The sequence below is a fragment of the Carlito syrichta genome, unplaced genomic scaffold (genome assembly GCF_000164805.1).
Source record: "Carlito syrichta isolate Samal-C Ts95f unplaced genomic scaffold, Tarsius_syrichta-2.0.1 Scaffold120669, whole genome shotgun sequence".
Classification (NCBI taxonomy): Eukaryota; Metazoa; Chordata; class Mammalia; order Primates; family Tarsiidae; genus Carlito; species Carlito syrichta.
The window spans coordinates 6,263-26,110 of record NW_007064765.1 but is presented as its reverse complement, the minus strand read 5'-3'; the positions used below and the strand labels follow the sequence as shown (position 1 = coordinate 26,110).

The following is a 19,848-nucleotide window of genomic DNA, read 5'->3' as shown; positions in this document are numbered from 1 at the left end:
AAATTAGCCTGGCATGGTGGTGTGCCTGTAGTTTCAGCTACTTGGAAGGCTGAGGCGGAAGGATCGCTGGAGCCCAGCAGATTGAGTCTGCAGTGGCCTTGAGCGGGCCACTGCACCCCCGCCTGGGCGACAGGGTAAGACTCTGACCCCAAAAAAAAAAAAATTATGACTCTGGTTCTTCAGTCTGGGTTGGGTTCCAAATACTTGGATTTCTAAAGAGCCTCGCCACAACTTCTCATAGTTCTCAATCCACCTTACATTTTGTGGAAGAACTTCTTGTGCACATAGCGTATACTTTACCAAATACGTTCACTTTTTCAATCAGCAAATACTGATGAGAAATGAGTGGAAAAACTTGGCCAACTGTTATAAAGCCCCCTCCGGGTGTGAAGTACTGTTCCAGGGCACCCAGTGCTTGAGTCTAGAGGCAGACTCACATGTCTCTACTTCTGCTCTGAAATAGCCTGCGCGTTGTTGCCCTCAGAGATGAGGCTCATGGCCAGCCCACCTTTTCCTCGGAAAAGTAAGTGTAGGGAACAACACCCCCGCGGACAAGATGGATTTGGCAGTAGAAGCTGCTTGTATTTTGATCTGTCTGATGCTCCTGTCTGCATCTTTTTGTTTGGGCTAAAAGTTCTAGCCTTGTTGGGGTCTCCCTACACAGTGGCGCTGACTTCAGCCATCATCTGAACCTTTCCTCTGGTTCACAACCAGAATGAAACATCCGTTTCTGGGGATTGACATAGTTTTTGTACAACAGGAGGTTTTGTTTGTAATGACCTGCCTGTCTGATGAGTCTAAGTACTTGGCTGGCCTTCCTGGCTGAAGCAGCCTTTGAACTGATGCCTGGAATGCATGCCTCCCGCTCCTGACCTCTTCTGGGTCTTTTTTTTTTTTAAATTGGAGTCTTACTTCGTCACCCAGGCTGGAGTGCAGTGGCACGCTCACAGCCACCCCAGTGTCAACCTGCTGGGCCCCGGCAATCCTTCCACCTCAGTCTTCCAAGGAGCTAGAACTACAGGCGCGCGCTACCACGCCCAGCTAATTTTTTATTTGTTGTAGAGATGAGGTCTCGCCAAGTTGCCTGAGCTGGTCTCGAACCCACTGGCTCAGGCAATCCACTCACCCCGGCCTCCCTTCTTGGTCTTAATAGAGCCTTTCCCTCTTCTGGAAACTTCTCCCCCCGCCCCCACAAACTCGTGCATTTCACTTAGTCGTGGCTTCCTTAGGGAAACCTTCCTCATACCCCTGATGCTAGCACGCTTCTCCCAGGAAGGCTCATTGCTTTTCTAATTATTTGATTGTCTCTCTGACTATATTTGTTGAACAAATGAAAAATGTAGTACCTTTCACTTGACCCACATTTTAATGAATGCACTACTTTCTATAGAATTTAAACCAAAAAAAAATTTTTTTCGGTGCCTATCCCTGATGGTAAAAAAAAAGAAATTTTTTTAAATGATCGATATATATAAGCAGTCATGATGAAAAGGCTGGCTTTATAACCTACCTTCCTTTTCCCTTTTCCAGTGCTCCTGAAATTCCGCACAGATAAAGGAAGAGACCCCAGTTCAGATACCTATGGGGAAGATTCTGAGTTGCTGCTTCAGATCCGAAACGATGTGCTCGACTCCCTGGGTGTCAGCCCTGACCTGCTTCCCGAGGACTTTGTCAGGTTGGTCGCAGTATTGATTGCAATTGGACCTGGACAGACAGACGTCTGTTGTTAGGATTGGCCTTCATTTGGAGGGGTCCGTCGTGGAGATCCAGAGCCCAGTTTGCCACATTCTGGCAATGACACTAGTATAATGCTGTATGAAATACAGAGGGGGCAGATTCTGCTTTTTACAAGAAGTAGTTTATATTCATGTAGTTCACAATTCAAGGCAGGGCAAAATCTGTAAACACTGTCCTGGGACTTTCTTTTTTCACTTTCTGTCATCTCACCTTTTGGGGACATTTCCAGATCAGCACATGGTTTCCTCCCTGTTTTCCGCAGCTCCTTGGTATTCCAGCCTGTGGAGCGATGTAGTTGACTGAACCATCCGCCTGCTCACTCGAGTTGTGTTCAGGCTGTTTTTATTGCATAATGCTGCAGCGTGTGACCTTGTGTCGTACGTGTGCAGGTACACCTGCAGGATAAATTAGGAGGAAGGGAGCTGCCGGGTCATAAGGATGTGATTTATCATCTGTACTCTCGGATAGGCTAGATATTGCCACTTTGCCCTCCAGGGGTAGCCAATTGGTTTTTACCCCCAGCAGCAAAGGCATCATGTTCCCAGCAGCCTGTTCTTTGGGTACCGGGATGCGTTCACTTTAGGTGCCAGGTTCTTTGCCCCCATACACACTCAGGTGAAGGATTTGATTGGAGAAGACCAAGTGGCGACTAGGACAGGGTCTCCTTCCAGTTCTAGGATCATCTGCTCACTCGGACTCCCTTTCCGTGCCTTTCGGGACGTGCTCATCTCTGCTCTGTGGTGCCTTCAGGTTGTAGCAGTAATAGAATGATAGCTACAACTTGCTGAGCATCTCTTATGTACCAGACCTCCGGCAGTGAGTAGCCGACCAAGTTCCTACCCCAGGTCTCACTAACTTGCCTCTCCTTTTTTTTTTTTAAATGTCAGATAAAGGAAGAGACCCCAGTTCAGATACCTATGGGGAAGATTCTGAGTTGCTGCTTCAGACCTGTCATACAGAGTCTGAGGGGGAACCATTCACACATGCATGGAAAATGCAATCACCATGCTTATGAGCTGCAAAAGGACCACGCTACTGCTTTCCCATAGCAACATACCACCTTGATTTCTTTTCACCAATAAAGTCAATCGATGTCCCTTTCTTCCCTAGGTCCATCCTTCTTCACTTCTGCCTAGGAACCTCACGCAGGCACTAGCGAACCCTACCCCATTCGGGGCCGGCAGTGCTCTCTAAACCACCTGCAGAGCCCTGACCCAAAAAGCCATTGCCTAAAAATAGGCAGCAGTCTTCAAGGTGCTTTTGTAACATGGGTACTGGGAGGTCAGGGGCTGATGACACTGCAAGTTGGATGGGCTTCCTGTCTCATGCTAACCCAGCCGGGCACTGAGCTCTTGCCGGAGGAAGGACCAGTGTGTGAGAAGCAAGTGTTGCCTCCTCTGTGCTTCACAGCAGGAGGAAGGACTGGGTCATGCAGCCTTCGGTTCCAGCAGCCCTGGCCAGGCGTCATGGGCATGCCACAGCTTTGAGCACCCTGGTGCCGGGCGCCAGGCGTGAGTGTGCAGCCAAGTGACTAATTTGGGCAGTTAGAGTGATGAACGGTCTGGCTCTGCGTCACTGGCCAGCAGCGTTGAAGGCCTTGTGTCCCAGAAGGGGCAGCCACTGCCTAATGAGCTGTTAGATGCCTGGTTTCTCTCCGAGAGTTTCTTCCCCTACCCACCCTCTTTGCAGAGCCGCTTTCCCGTGTCTTGAGTACTGTGTGCTCGTGCGCTCCCACCCCATTGCCTTTTAAGTGAGAGGTGCTTGGTGGCCTCTTGAGGTCTGTCTGTGGATAGGCTGCGAGACAGCCCTGACACGGGCTAGGACACCGGCGAGCAAATGAGCTGCCAGCTCACAGCTGCGCTCCCCTGCAAAGCACCCACTGCCACACCGAGCAGTGTGCTCACTTGAGTCAGGAAAGCCGTGCACAAGTCCCCGTGTCCTCCATCTGCCTATGATCTCGCACTGTCCTTTACATTTGGTTATTTATGCTCTTTTCAGAGAGCTTTGTTGTTTCTCTGACTATGAAAGTAATATTTGCCCGTTACCACAAAGTGGAAAATGGAAGGAGAGCATCAACCGCCATAGCAACCACTGCTGATATTCGGGGTCTAGCCTCGCAAGCCTTCCTGTGTGTATATAGTTATAGTTATCTCTTTTTTCTTTTTGAGTTGGAATCTTACTCTGTCGCCCAGGCTGAAGTGCAGTGTCACACTCATGGCCACCATAGCCTCGACCTGCTGGACTCAGGCAATCCTTCTACCTCAGCCTTCCAAGTAGCTGGAACCACAGGTGTGCACCACCATGCCCAGCTAAATTTTATTTATTTATTTATTTATTTATTTATTTATTTACTGTAGAGACGGGGGTCTTGCCAAATTGCCCAAGCTAAATTTTATTTATTTATTTATTTATTTATTTATTTATTTATTTATTTACTGTAGAGACGGGGGTCTTGCCAAATTGCCCAAGCTGGTCTTGAACCCCTGGGCTCTGCAATCTTCTCGCCTCCGCCTCCCAAAGTCCTGGGATTACAGGCATGAGCCATCACACTTGGCTTCTTTTTTTTTTTCATTTAAAACGACAAATGGGAGCACACCCTCTGTACTCTCGGATAGCCTTTTCCCAGCATATTATGGACTTGTTTGTGTCAATAAGTACAGATTCTTATCACTTATATTTCATAATGTTTCACTGTCTGGATATATGGTAACTTTTAATCAGTACCTTATTGGTGGATATTTAAGTTATGTATAGTTTTTACTTTTTCTTTTTCTTTTTTGACTCAGTCTCACTCTGTCACCCAGGCTAGCGTGCATTCACTGACTTCACTTCACGTCTGTTGCATCCTTGACCTTTTGGGCTCAGACGATCCTCCTGCTTCCGTTTTCAAAGTCACTGGAACTACAAGCGCACCACTATGCCCAGTTTATTTTTTGATTTATTGTAGAGACGAGGTCTTGCTAAGTTTCCCAGGCTGGTCTCAAACCCCTCGACTCAGGCAGTCCTCTTGTCTCTGCCTCCCAAAGTTCTGGAATGACAGACGTGAGCCACTGGATCCAGCTGGTTTTGTTGTTGTTATTGTTTGAGTTAAGATCTCTGTCACTCAGGCTGGAGCAGTGGCATGATCACAGCTCACTGCATCCTTGACCTGCTAGACACAGGTGATCCTTCTACCTCAGTCATCCAAGTAGCCAGAACTACAGGCGCAGATCACCATGCCTGGCTAATTTTTAAATTCTTATTGTAGAGACGAGGCTTTGCCAGGTTTCCCAGGCTGGTCTTGTACCCCTGGGCTTCAAGTAGTCCTCTCACCTCTGCCTCCCAAAGTACTGTAATTACAGGTGTGAGCCACTGTACCTGGCCACTTTTGATGAAAACTTTTCATTTCAGCTGGGCTCGGTGGCTCAGCCTGTAATCCCGCGCCTTTGGGAGGCTGAGGTGAGTGGATTGCCTGGACCTGCGGATTCGAGACCCGCCTGGGCAGCGAGACCTCATCTCTACAATAAATCAAAAAATCAGCCGGGCGTGGTAGCGCACGCCTGTAATTCCGGCTACTCGGAAGGCTGAGGCGGAAGGATCGCCAGAGCCCAGCAGACGAGGCTGCGGTGGCCGGGAGCGGCCGCTGCACTCCAGTCTGGGCGACAGAGTGAGACTCCAACTCAAAAACAAAAACAAAAAAAAATTAAAATGCACATAACATGAAATTTACCATTTTTCTGTACCACGTTTAAGTGTACAGTTTTTTTTGTTTGTTTTGTTTTGAGTTGGAGTCTCACTCTGTTACACAGAGTAACGTGGCCACTGTTACCCAGAGTAACATGGCCACTGCTGCCTCGACCTGCTGGGTTCAGGTGATCCTTCCGCCTCAGCCTAGCAGGTAGCTGAAACCACAGGCATGCGCTACCACTCTCGGCTAATTTTTAAATTTTGTTTATTGTAGAGATGAGGTCTCACTATGTTGCCCAAGCTGGTCTTGAACCCCTGGACTCAGGCAATTCTCTTGCCTCCGCCTCCCAAAGTGGGGGATTATAAGCATGAACTACTGCGCCCAGCTTGTTTTTTTTTTTTTTTTGCTTAAGACAGCATGTTGGTGCTCTGTTGCCCAGGCTGGAATACAGTGGCACAATCATAACTCACTGCAGCCCTGAACTCCTGGGCTCAAGCAATCCTCCGGCCTCAGCCTCCCAACACACTGGGATTGTAGGCATGAGCCACTGGACCCAGCCAAGTGTATAATTCTTTGGCATTAAGTACATTCACATTTGTGTAGCCATTACCACCATCCATCTCCAGGACATTTTCCTCATCCCAAACTGTAACTCTATGCTTATTAAACACTAATTCCCCATTTTCTTTTCCTGGCCCCTCTAGTGTGCTTTCTGCCTGGTATGCTGGTAACCTCTGGTGTACTTTCTGTCTATATGAATGTGTCTATTCCAGATACCTCATATGAGTGGAATTACATTAATATTTATTCTTTGTGAACTTGATGGCTTTTAAATTACGTAAATAAATACATATTTGTGATAGAAAAGTCAGATGGTATAGAGCAAACTCAAAGATGAAACTGGAGATCACTCATAATTCCATTATCCAGAGAAAATCGCTGACCACCTGGTATTATATTTATCACACCATATATAAAATAAAAAATCCTTTGTAGATTTTTTTAAAACTTACAAAATTCATTATTAGCAAGAGTGATTGAAAATGATATAACGTTTTTAGGAATCAGTTTGGAAATATATAGTCTTTAAGAACAATCCTCCTACCTCAGCCTCCCAAAGAACTGGAATTACAGGCGTGAGCCATTGCACCCGGCCAGTTCTTATATTTCTTTCAGTCTAGAAGAGCCATTGGTAAACTGTGGCTTGCCATCTGTTTTTGTAAATAAAGTTTTATTAGCATACTTATTTATATATTATCTGTGACAGCTTTTGTGCCACAGTAAAGTTGAGTAATTGTAACAGAGATTATATGGCCTGCAAAGCCAAAAATTCTCATTATGTGGTTCTGTCAGAGAGGGTTTCCAGTCCCTGATCTGGAATAGTTTGCTACTTTTTTTGGGCGTATCCAGGCCAGTTTTTGTATAAAATATTCCCATTCCTGACTGGGCATGGTGGCTCACGCCTATAATCCCAGCCCCTTGGAAGGCTGAGGTGAGAGGATTGCCTGAGCCCATGGGTTCAAGATCAGTCTAGCAACTTGTCGAGACCTCATCTCTACAGTAAATCAAAAAATTAGCCGGGCATGGTGGGTGTGTTCCTGTAGTTCCAGCTATTTGGAAGGCTGAGGCGGCAGGATCGCCTGAGCCCAGCAGGTCGAAGCTGTGGTGGCTGTGAGTGTGCCACTGCGCTCCAGCCTGGGTGACAGTGAGTCTTCAACTCAAAAAAAAAAAAAAATTTCCCTATTCTGGATTTTTTCTTGTGGGGACTTCTTTTTTGTCTTTTTCAGTTTTTTTGTATAGTAAATATTATTTTTGTTTCCTCATATTTTTTGAAAAATGTACAAACAGTAAAATTTATTCCTTTTTGTTATATAATCCTGAGGTGTTGGGGTTTGTTTGTTTTTAGATCTGTCTGGTTTTTTTTTTTTTTGAGTTGGAGTCTCACTCCGTTGCCCAGGCTGGAGTGCAGTGGCACACTCAACAGCCACCACAGCCTCGACCTGCTAGGCTCAGGCGATCCTTCCGCCTCAGCCTTCCAAATAGCTGGAATCACAGGTACATGCTGTCAGATCTGGCTAATTTTTTGATTTATTGTAGAGACAAGGTCGCACCATGTTACTCAGGCTGGTCTCAAACCCCTGAGCTCGGGCAGTCCTCTCACCTCTGCCTCCCAAAGTGCTCGGATGACAGGCGTGAGCCACTGTGCCCAGCATGTTTTTAGCAGTTAAGACGAATGTCCCTATACATATTCACGTGGTTTTGTAGGAACATAAGTTTTTGTATTCTGCTAAGGTGTATAATTGCTGAGTCATGTAACAACTGTTTAACATTTTGAGGAACTGCCCAAATGTTTTCCACAGTGACCACACTACTTCACAGTCATACCAGCAATGTATGAGCGTGCCAGTCTCTCCACATCCTCGCCAGCAAGTGTTATTGCCTGTCTTTTATTTTAGTCTTTGAAGGTGTTAAATTGTGGTTTTGGTTTGCATTTCCCTAATGACTAACTATGTAGAACATCTTTTCATGTGCTTATTGGCAATTTGTATATCTTTTTTTGGGGAAATCTCTTTTGAGATCATTTGCTCATTTCTAAATTATCTTTTTATTGTTAAATTGTAATAGTTTTCTATATATTTTGCTTACAAGCTTCCTTAGCAACAGATATATGATTTGCAAATATCTTTTCCCATTCTATGGGTTGTCTTGTTAGTTTCTTGAGGTAGCCTTTGAAATACAAGTTTTTAATTTTTGTGAAATCCAATTTCACATATACCTTTTGGTATCATGGCTAAGAAACCATTGCCTGATTTACCAAGGTCATAAAGATTTTCTTCTAAAAGATTCCTGTTTTAGCTCTTACATTTCTACCTGTGACCCACTTTGAATTAATTTTTATGTATGATATAAAGGCAGGGGTCCAACTTTTTTGAGACAGTGTCTTGCTCTGTCACCCAGGCTGAAGTGCAGTGGTGTAATCTTAGCTCACTGCCACCTCAAATATCTGGCCTCAAACAGTCCTCCCTCCTGAAGTATTGGGGTTATAAGCATGAGCTATCACACCCAGCCTGGGGTCCAACTTAATTCTTTTGATTATGGAGATTCCAGCACCACTCGAAAAAATTTTCTTTCCCCATCTAATGATCTTGGTACTGTTGTCCAAAATCCATTGACCATATATGTAAGGGTTTATTTCTGGACTCAAGTTCATTCCTTTTATCTAGATTTCTGTCCTTATACCAGTATCATGCTGTCTTCATTACTATAGCTTTGTTTTTTTAACTTTGAAATCAGGAAGTGTGAGTTCTCCCAACCTTTTGTTCTTTTTTAAAGATTATTTTTGACTATTCTGGGTCTCTAATTTTTTCTTCCCCCCCCAAGAGATGTAGGTCTCGCCATGTTGTCCTGGCTGACCTCAAACTCCTGGGCTCAAGCAGTCCTGTTTCCTCAGCCTCCCAAGTAGTGGGGACTGCAGTCACATACCACAGCACCTGTCTTTTATTTCTGTTTATTGTTAAAAATGCACTTTTATTCTGTGTGAGCATGCTATATACTTTGATATTCTGCTTTTTTTCCTTCGAAATAGTATATCACCTCAGTAAAATACTAGCAAACAAACCAACAGCACACATAAAGGATTATATACAATGACTAAGTGGGATTTATGCCAAGAATGCAAGGTTAGTTTAACATCTGAAAAAAGTTAGTGTATCACACACATCATAATAATTAAGTACAGGTTGGCCACTGCTTTGCTAAAATTCTGGTCTGGCCATGTGGCTCTTTGAGCTATGGCTTCCTTGTTTCCTAGCTTTGGTCCCTTTTTCTACTTTGGGGAGGTGAATCTGTTCTCTCTCTCTCACTTTCTCTAATTTACTTTCTAAATAAACTATATTTTCCAATCTAAAAAAAAATTTAAGTACAGGTCAAAATCACATTATCATCTCAACAGATACAAAGAACACATGACAAAATCCAGTATCCTTTCAAGTTAAAAGGCCAGGCATCGTAGCTCATGCCTGTAATCCCAGCAGTTTGGAAGGTGGAGGTGAGAGGATTGCCCGAGCCCAGAGGTTGGGCAAGTTGGCGAGACCTCATCTCTACAACAAATAGAAAAATTAGCCAGGTATGGTAGTGCAAGTAGTTCCAGCTACTTGGAAGACTGAGGCAGAAGGATCACCTGAGCCCAGCAGGTCGAATCTGCGGTGGCCATGAGCATGCCGCTACACTCCAGCCTGGGTGACAGGGTGAAACTCCAACCCAAGAAAAGTCAAACTAATTTACTTCTAAATATTTTCTTCTTTCAGATGTTATGAATTATGAGTGGAATTGTTTTTTTAACTCCTTCAGAATGTGCATTGCTAGTGTATAGAAGTACACTTGCCTTTTTTTCTTTTTTCTTTTATCTTCTTTTTTTTCCCCCCTCCCTCACCCACACCCCCTCCCCTTTCTTTCTTTTTTTGAGTTGGAGTCTCACTCTGTCGCCCAGAATGGAGTGCAGTGGCCGATCCCGGCCACCGCAGCCTCGACCTGCTGGGCTCTGGCGATCCTTCGCCTCAACCTTCAAAGTAGCTGGAACTACAGGCACGTGCCACCACGCCTGGCTAATTTTTTTTATCTATTGTAGAGGTGAGGTCTCACCAAGTTGCCCAGGCTGGTCTCGAACCCGCGGGCTCAGGCAATCCACTCACCTCGGCCTCCCAAGGCGTGGGATTACAGGCTGAGCCACCGAGCCCGACTCTCACTCTGTTTCTTAACCTGCCTAGAAGGATGTGCACCAAGCTGGAGGGGCAGGGTGGTCCCTGATAATTGCCTCTTGGGAGGCTTTCTTTGCACTTGTCTGTTCAGGTCGCTCAGTTAACACACACTGTTTTCTTCAGGAGCAGGAAGTGGCAGAGCATACTCCCTCTTGGGAGGGTGTTTTGCCCCCCGAGCTGGGTGGTTTGAAGGGGCAGATGACAGTATCAGCTAAGATGTGTTCTCTGGATGACTGTTCGGGCCCAAAAGGGGTGGTTTCTATGTGGGCTGTAAAGACTTTCTGCCCTGGTGCTTTAATTTCAGGCTTCAAATGTCCCATGCCTCCTGCATGTTAACACAGGCCTGCTCCCTGACATTTGTCTGGGAATAGCACATAGAACCCACCGCCCATTGTGGGTAAGGAGAGAATTGCGAGAATGTGACCGGGTGCTGAAACATCTGATATTTGTAGGACCTTATTTTTAGGAGGCACAGATATAGTCTTTCCTTAAACTTAAAAATAAAAATAAAAGTATTGTGAAAGAATTCCTGCTTGCCAAAGTTCAAAGGTCTTTCCCAACCACTTCTGAACCTAGGGGAATCAGGTTTCATTTTCACGCCTAGGTGCCAGCATTGGCTCTGCCATCTGAATCACCTTTCTGGTATTAGATTTTTTTTATTTGGGAGAGTCCGTAGTGAACTTTCCAGTTGTCTACTCCACACTCCTGTTCCCTGGTGTTCAATCTCACTTGTCTTCCTTCTCTTTCAGGTACTGCTTCTCCGAGATGGCCCCAGTGTGTGCGGTGGTTGGAGGAATTTTGGCACAGGAAATTGTCAAGGTAAAGAGTCACTGTGGGTTGGGCTTGGTGGCTCAGCCTGTAATCTCAGTACTTTGGGAGGCCGAGGCAGGTAGATTGCCTGAGCCCGCGGGTTTGAGACCCACCCAGGCAACTTGGTGAGACCTTATCTCTACAATAAATCAAAACTTAGCCGGGCGTGGTAGCGTGCGCCTGTAGTTCCGTCTACTTGGAAGGCTGAGGCGGAAGGATCACTGGAGCCCAGCAGGTCGAGGCTGCGGTGGCCGGGAGCGGCCACTGCACTCCAGTCTGGGTGACGGAATGTGACTCCAAATAAAATAAAAAAAAATTAGCTGGGTGTGGTAGCACGCGCCTGTAGTTCCGGCTACTTGGAAGGCTGAGGCGGAAGGATCGCCAGAGCCCAGGAGATCGAGGTTGCGGTGGCCTGGAGCGGCTGCTGCACTCCAGTCTGGGCGACAGAGTGAGACTCGAACTCAAAAAAAAAAGAGTATGGTGATGGAAAAGCTGTTAACTAGGGAATGGGCACCGACACATTTTTAAGGCCTAAAGTGCCAGTACCACCACCACCAGTAGGAACACTGCCGTTTACTGAAAGCCACACTGAGCACACGTCCTTACGGTGAATACTCTCACTTCGTCTCCCAGCAGGCCTGTAAGGCAGGAACTATTGGGACCTGGGTTTATGAAAGAGGAACAAGGTGCAGAGACCTGCAGTTGCCTGCCCAGGCTAGTACATGTGGGCCTTGCGCCCAGGCAGGCTGCACTTGGAAGCTGTGCTGCCCACCACTTGGCTGCTGCGCCTCTGGTGTTGTCCTTAAACGGCACCCCCCCTAAGATACTGTGTGGGTCCCAGGACCACTGTCCTCGGCCGACGTCCCACTAGGAGGCCACCCTGGGATTGTGTGGGATAGAGAATGGAGGTCGGGGCAGGTGGCCGGACCCCCTTGTTGCAGTGGCTTCTCTGCATCCCCGTCCTACTGCGCCCCCTCCTTCCTGCCTGCTGGGGACAGCTGTCACCCAGCATCTTGTTTCTGTTTGTCTCGGATAGCCCGAGTACTCTGCATTCTTGGTTGCTGGGTGTGTTTGGAATCTCCTCCTATCCCATCTTGCTTGGGAATCACTTTACCTTTTGCCCCCTGTTCACCCCGTGCCCTGCTCTCCTCCCACCATTCCCCCTTACTCATCACACTTTCAGCCTCCAGCCAGCTGGCAGGTCCTGCAGGCCAGGGCCTCGGGCTCACCTTCCCTCCTGAGGCACCATCTGACCCCTGCAGAAGTCCACATGCGGAGACAGAGGGAGGGCCGGTCTGCTACCTAGGAGTTCTCCTGCACGTCCTTCCCCTGTCACATCCTTCCAGGCCCCATGCTTTCTGTTCACGTCTGCTGTCGTGTCACGCCTCCTGAGGTTTCCGTCATCTTTCCTTCCTCTCCATCCCCACTGTCCACGGCAGCCATCCCTGCGATGGCAGTAGAGGGGATGGTGAAACGGCAACCATGCCAGGCTCACGGTCAAGCATGGAGCCTCTCCCGCGACTCAGGGTGAGGGTCTAGGAGTGCCAGCTGTGGGATGCTGGGCCCTTCCCCCAGGCTGAGCTATTGATGCTGATAAGGCCCCCCGCCCTTGCAGTTGTAGCAGCTCCCTCTTCCTGGGCATCACTCTGTGCCCAGCACGTTACAAGCTTGATCACATTTCCTTCTCACTGAAAACTTGAGCAGGAAAGTCTTTTCATGGACCCATTACATATGTGAGCCCAGAGAAGCAAACCTCTGTCTGACCTAGTCTCCTCCTCATGGACAGAGAGAGACCTCCTAGGATCCTCAGTGTCTCGTGCCATCCCTGATCCAGAATAGAGGCTTCGTACGTTTTCCCTGGACAAGTGGCAGAATGGCCACTTGAGCTAGATACAGTTGTCCCCAATATATAGATATGGAAATGGTAGGGGGTTGGCATCAGTTCAAGGAGAAGCACTCTGGGATGTGTGGACCCCGTTCCTGACCACCTGGTTTGATGGGCTCCCGGGAGCCGCTGAACCCTGCCCTGGAAGCTCGCCTAGGTGATGTCTTTCCCTTTCAGTGGTAGCTTGTGGTGAAGTTTCAGTCCTTTTGGTCTAAACACCTCTTTGATGATTCATGGGCACTTTTTCCTCAGAAAGATACATGTGTACATATGACTCTGTAGTTTCAGGGTCTGACTTTGTCTTTAAAGTGGTGTGATGCTGGGTGCAATGGTTCACTCCTGTAATCCCAGCACTTTGGGAGGCTGAGACAAGAGGACCACTTGAGGCCGGGCGTTCGAGACCAGCCTGGGCCACACATAGTGTGACCCTGTCATTAGTAAAGATTTTTTTTTTAATTTTAAAGATGTGGGGTACAATTCAGGGTTGGATATACAAATGTTCATTATGCAGGTAGCCTTGTTGGTGAGGTGTATTTTTTTAATTAAAAAAATTTTTTTTAGTACTTTAAAAAAGTATTGCTGTGTCTGGTAATGCCACAAGATAGGCATCGCTGCTATTGCTAAATGGCGTCATCCAGACCCTCTGAATCGAGGCCTCTGCGCCCTATGGAAGCCTGGCAGCATTGTGTCCTCACGAAAGAACCACCCTCTGTATCACTGTGTCCCTCGACTCAGTGTATTCCCTCAGGTGATGAGGACTGCAGCCTAAGAATCACTGCCCTCCTCAGTTGAATTGTCATTAGGGGTTCTTTCCACCCTCTGCCCAGTAGTGGTTCTGCCTTTTGCCCTGTGGTGCTAGCCATTGTTTTAGATTTTTGCAATATGCGATTTCTTTAAATTCCCAGGAAAATGCATTTGTTATTCTCTTGTGGCGCTGAAGGCGTAAGGCTCGGATAGGTTAAATGATTGCCCCATGGACAAACAGCTGGTGAGGGGCAGAGAAAGAGATGGGACAATCGAAATTGTCTACAAGCCAGGCGCAGTGGCTCATGCCTGTAATCCCGGCACTTTGGGAGGCCAAGGCGGGAGGAGACTTGAGCCCAGGAGTTCGAGACCAGCCTGGATAACATAGCAAGACCTTGTCTTTACACAAAAAAGAAAGATTAAAAAATAATTAGCTAGGCATGTTGGTGTGCCCTGTAGTCCCAGCTACTCAGGAGGCTGAGGTGGAAGGATCGCCTGAGCCCACAAGGTCGAGGCTGCAGTGAGCCATGATTGGGTCACTGCACTCCAGCCTGGGTGACAGAGTAAGGAAAAAAAAAATTGTCTCTAGACATTGCCAGGTAGCCCTGAGGAGCAGATGGACCCCAGTTGTGAGCCACTGCCGTAGACTGCTTTTAGAACTTCTTTGCTCCCCTCTCCTCCTCTTGGGGCAGTGCAGCTGAACCCTCTTTCTGCTTCCTCCCCAGGCCCTGTCTCAACGGGACCCCCCTCACAACAACTTCTTCTTCTTCGATGGCATGAAGGGCAGTGGGATTGTGGAGTGCCTCGGCCCCAAGTGAACCGACAGCATGGCCGCCCCGGGGCTGCGGGCCTGCAGCGTTCCCAGCTGTAATCCCTGACCCTCCCCTGTGAAGGTGTCTCCAGACAAGGGTGGCGTGAAGTCACTGGCTACCACACAGCATTGCCTGCGAGCAGAGAACTGAGCCACAGCAGTGCTCAGGCTATTTGCCACTCAGGCCTGCTCGCTCCCCGAGTGATAACCTCAGGACACCCTCTGCCTCTCTGTCCTGACACCGTTGCGGTGTCACCAGCCCCTTGGGGGTTGCTGGGGCAGCCTGCCAGGAGCCAGCATGCCTTGTTGCCTAGGAGCCTCTGGCCACCCTCTTGGCCGGTTCCCCACCTGATGTCATGCTGGGGGGTGTGTGACTTAGGTGGGGAACAGGCCTCAGGCCCCATGAAACCCCAGGGGAACCCCAGCTCCAGATTCAGACAGGTGCCCCGGGAGAGGAAAAACATGCCAGGCGGAAGGCATTTCCTTCAGAGTCGGAGACCCTGACAAACAACAGGTGGCATCTGGTGTGCTGCTGTTGATTGGAGTCTAGGATTAGTTGAGTTCCAGCCTGGATTCTGGAAGCGAGAAAATGTCACCAGGCCGGGGATATTAGGGCAAGACCTTGCAAATTGAATATTAGTGGGAGAGCTTGTTTTTAAAAGGCAGATTCCAGGGGCTTTGGGGCCAGAACAAAGGCGCCTGCGCTTTGGACAGGCCCCACCCGTCACTGATGTGGCACAGACCACCCGGAGGCTGTCGCGTTGAGGCCCACGTCACTCCTGCGTTCACTCCCTGGATTGCAGCTGTTTGTGTTTTTACGTATTTTCTCCATTTTCCTTGGTTCTTTTAATAGGAATGATAATAAAAATAATTTGCTTTAGAATTTGCTTGTTCCTCTTCCACTTTAGAAACTTAGGGTGGGACAATTCCACCCATTGTCTTTTTAGACCTGAAGACATGTCACTGGATGATCTAACTCGAGGATACCTCCCCTCTGTCACCATTCCTGCCAGCCTTTTTTTCTGGGTCATGCAGCAAGAGTTAGATGGCTCAAATTCTAGTGTGTGGAAGATTCTAATTCCAGTTGTCTATTGAATAATTCAGCTAAATAGTGGCTATTTTTGGTGACTCGTGCCTGTAATCCCAGCCCTTTGGAAGGTGGAGGTGAGAGGATTGCCTGAGCCCATGGGTTCGAGACCAGCCTGGGCAGCATGGCAAAACCTCGTCTCTACAATAAATAAAAAAGTTAGCCGGGCATGGTGGCGCATGCCTGTAGTCCCTATTGGAAGGCTGAGGCGGAAGGATCGCCTTAGCCCAGAAGATCGAGGCTGTGATTGCCACCATATTCCAGCCTGGGTGAGAATGAGACTTCAACTCTAAGAAAAAAGAAAGCAGATGATGTTGAAGCTACCATCCATCTAGAGACTTCGTGTGCCAGCCATTGTGCAGAGTAAAAGCCATTGGTGACCTCGCTGGTGTTTTTGAGTCAGCGTCTCACTTTGTTGCCCAGGATGGAGTTCAGTGGTGTGGCCATGATGGCCCCATTTCAGAGTGACGGGACCTCCATGTCCCCAGGTGGTAAGGGTTAGAGGAACACCAGGTTTGTCTTGATGCTGCTAGGGCATGTTCCAGCTCATCTCACTCTTGTTCATGTTTTTGCTGTTTATCTAAAGTTGTGTGAGGTTTGAATAAGTTAGTCCCTTTCCTATTTTAACCCTTCTGCAGCTGGAATGAGAAGTGGTCTCTGCTGAGAGGAACTGGATTCATCTACTCTCTGTCACTCCTCCCACCTAGGGGAGGCGGGGGTTGCATTTCTGGAGGGGACCCTTTCTGGTCACCTTTAGTGTGGGCAGTGGCGCCAGGTTCAGGATTTTGGGGTGGGGGGCGGCAGCGGTGGTGTTTTTGAGTAGGAGTCTCTGTTGCCCCAGGCTAGAGTACAGTGGCATGCTCGCAGCCACCACAGCCTCACCCATCTGGGCTCTGGTTGCCCAGGTTAGCCTCAAACCCTGGACTCAGGCGATCCTCTCACCTTCCCTTCCCAAAGTGCTTACATTACAGGCATGAGTCACCGTGGCTGACTGGGTCGGAGTTTTATTGCTACATGAATCTCATATAGTCTTTAAATTTGAGCTAATTAGTCTTGACATTGCAATGTTTGGTCTTGGTCACAAGGGGGAGCAAGTGGAGTCAGATGGACCAAAACAACTGTCTGCAGAATCTTCTGAAGCTTTTCAAACTTTTTCACCCTGTATCTCTAATGACAAAAAACTGAATCACTCAGAGGGAACCCGTCAGGATTCAAGGACAAGGGGGGAGATGCTTGAAGCTGCCAACCCCAGGCAAGAAATCTCTTTATTGTAGTTTCTTCCAATTTCATGACGCATTGCATGTTTGTATTATTGTAAGAGTGGGTTTCCCAAAGTCTCCAGGAAGGTGGACAGTGATTATCTTGCCATTTTCGGCACACCCAGGAGGTATGCACCCCTCTTTGAGAAGGAGGATCTTATCTTCAAAGGTAACAAGTAGAGCTCATGCCTGTAATCCCAGCACGTTGGGAGGCTGAGGTGAGAGGATTGCCTGAGCCTGCGGGTTTGAGACCAGCGGACCCACGGGTTGGAGTCTCACTTTGTCAAACCCAGGCTGAACTCAGGCGATCCTTCCACCTCAGCCTTCCAAGTAGCTGGAACCACAGGCACATGCCACCATGCCTGGCTAATTTTTTGATTTATTATCATCAAGACGAGGTCTCACCAAGTTGCCCAGGCTGGTCTCGAACCCCTGGGTTCAGACAATCCTCCCAAAATGCTGGGGTTGCAGGCATGAGCCACCGCCCCAACTTCAACATTGTCTCTTAATGTTCAGTCTGTTCACCAGTCAGGTGGGCAAGTGTAGGTAGCGGTTGCAGTTGGCAAGTGAAGAATTAGCACCTAACCCTCATTCCACCCACCCTAGCTGCCTGGTACCTCTTTTTTTTTTTTGAGTTGGAGTCTCACCCCGTTGCCCATGCTGGAGTGTCATAGCACACTCGCGGCCACCCCAGCATCATCCTGCTAGGCTCCAGCAGTCCTGCCTCAGCCTTCAAAGTAGCCAGAACTATAGGCACACGCTACCATGCTCAACTAATTTTGGATTTATTGTAGAGATGAGATCTCACCAAGTTACCCAGGATGTTCTCGAACCCACGCAGGCAATCCTCTTGCCTCAGCCTCCCAAAGTGCTGGGATTATAGGCGTGAGCCACTGAGCCTGGCTGCCTGGTACTTTTCAACTTCCTCCTTTGAATCGTGTCAATCCACAGCAACGCCATGGGATCAAAGCTTGTCATGCACTCCACAGGAACGCGTCTATGCAGGAGGCTTCAAGATCCGTGTAGTGGCCCTGCTCGTTAGCTCAGGGGCTGACAGGCACCTTCAGGCTGTGCCTTCCCAGGGACCTGAGACCCAGGGGTCACTGGACAACTTGAGGCCCCAGTGCTCGGGGAGGGCCTTCAGCAGGCCTGGAAGCACAGGTGGATTTTTGTTTCTAAGTCTGTAAACATTCAAGGGAGACACAGACTAAAGATTCCTCTCCCCAGCATCACGTAGCCTGTCAGCGAGCAACGGCCACATGGTAGGAACCGCTGACATCACAGCCAAACTGCATTTTGGAGAAAAACATGAGATGCTTTTTGGCCATGTCAGCTGAATCCGCTTTCATATCCACTCCCCGTAGATTCCCCCCTGGTAACTGCGGAGGGTGGATCCTTCCAGACTGCCAGGTTCCCATCCAGACACCACCACACAGCTGGGTGACCTTCGGCAAGTGATGTTTTTTATGCTTCTGCCCCACCTGTAAAATGGGGATAATAGTGCATTCCTCAGATATTGGAGGATAAAATGAATTCATTCATTCTTTGAGTAGAAATTGCTCAGTGTTAGCTGCCGTGATGCATATTCATAAATAATTCTTTTTCCGCAACAAGCTTTCTTCTCAATATGTCTTGGAGATCCTTGTCAGTGCACCAGGCATCAAATTCCAAAACCACAGACGAGCCTAAGCTGTTTAATCAGGCTGTTGTGGAATGATGTTGAGCTTGTTTACTTTGTACACGCTTAGGAAAGACTCCCCAAAGCCATGTTCAGGGTCAGAAGGTGCACAAATGCATTTTAGGGGTTAGTACTTTTCAAAAGACTGTAAGATAAGTAGCATTTGCAGTGACAACTTTTTTTATTGTTTTTTGGTTTTTTTGTTTTGTTTTTGAGACATAGTCTCACTCTGTCTCCCAGACTGGAGTGTAGTGGCAGGATTCCAGCTCTCTGCAGCCTCAACCTCCTGGGCTTCAAGCTATTTTTCCACCTCAGCCTCCTGAGTACCTGGGACTGCAGGCAAGCCCCGCCACACTCGGCTAATTTTTTGTAGGGATGAGGTCTCACTGTGTTGCCCCAGGCTGGTCTCGGACTCCTGGGCTCAAGCAATCCTCCCGCCTCAGCCTCCCAAAGTGCTGGGAATATAGGCGTGAGCCACCTTGCCCAGCCTGCAGTGACTTGTTTGTTTTTTGTGTTTTGTGGGAGTCTCACTCCATCGCCCAGGCTGGAGTGCAGTGGCACACTCACGGCCAACCCAACTTCAACCTGCTAGGCTCCAGCGATCCTTCAGCCTCAGCCTTCCAAGTAGCAGGAACTGCAGGCATGCACTACCACATCCAGCTAATTTTTTTTTTTTTAATTATAGAGACAAGGTCTTGGCAAGTTACCCAGGCTGGTCTCGAACCCACGGGCTCAGGCAATCCGCTTGCCTTGGCCTCCCAAAGTGTTGGGGTTACAAGCTGGGCCACCGAGCCCAGCCTGTTTTTTTTTTTTAATTTGTTGTTGTTGTTTTGTTGGATAATACATGTGGTAGGAATTGAAAGGTTTACAAAGATGAACTGTAATTTTTATTTTTTTGAGTCAGAGTCTCACTCTGTCTCCCTCTGTCACCCAGGCTGCAGTGCAGTGGCACGCTCATGGCCACTGAAGCGTCCACCTGTTCAGGTGATCCTTCCGCCTCAGCCTTCCAAGTAACTGGAGCTACTGGCACACACCATAACACCTGATTAATTTTTTGATTTATTGTAGAGATGAAGTCTCACCAAGTTGCCCAGGCTGGTCTCAAACCCATGGACTCAGGCAATCCTCTCACCTCAGCCTCCCAAAGTGCTGGAATTACAGGTGTGAGCCACCATGCCTGGCTCATTTTTGTTTTTCTAGGAGCCCTTTGGACTTCACTGACAAAATGTAGCCTTCTCTGGCCGTGACTGTCCCAGGATCTTTGCCTCTTTCCGGCTAACCTGGATGGAAGGGTGAGAATTCCCACTTTTAGTTCAGCAAATGATAGGTTTTATTCGATGAGAAGAAAAGAGGCAGAAGTTCTGCTTCTGGTATAATAGGGCAGGCTGCTAACAGGCAAGGCCTCCTGCAGGT

The 19,848-nt window shown here is 48.1% G+C and overlaps 1 protein-coding gene across 1 annotated transcript; it reads left to right on the top strand.

Moving 5' to 3' along the window:
* Window positions 1-1,505: 1,505 nt before the first annotated feature.
* Window positions 1,506-15,294, top strand: LOC103249530 (SUMO-activating enzyme subunit 1; the record flags this gene model as incomplete). Its single annotated transcript, XM_008048158.1, has 3 exons — window positions 1,506-1,675; window positions 10,911-10,980; window positions 14,326-15,294. Coding segments are annotated over 3 exons (333 nt in total), but the record flags the coding sequence as incomplete, so codon positions are not given.
* Between the last annotated feature and the right edge of the window lie 4,554 nt (window positions 15,295-19,848).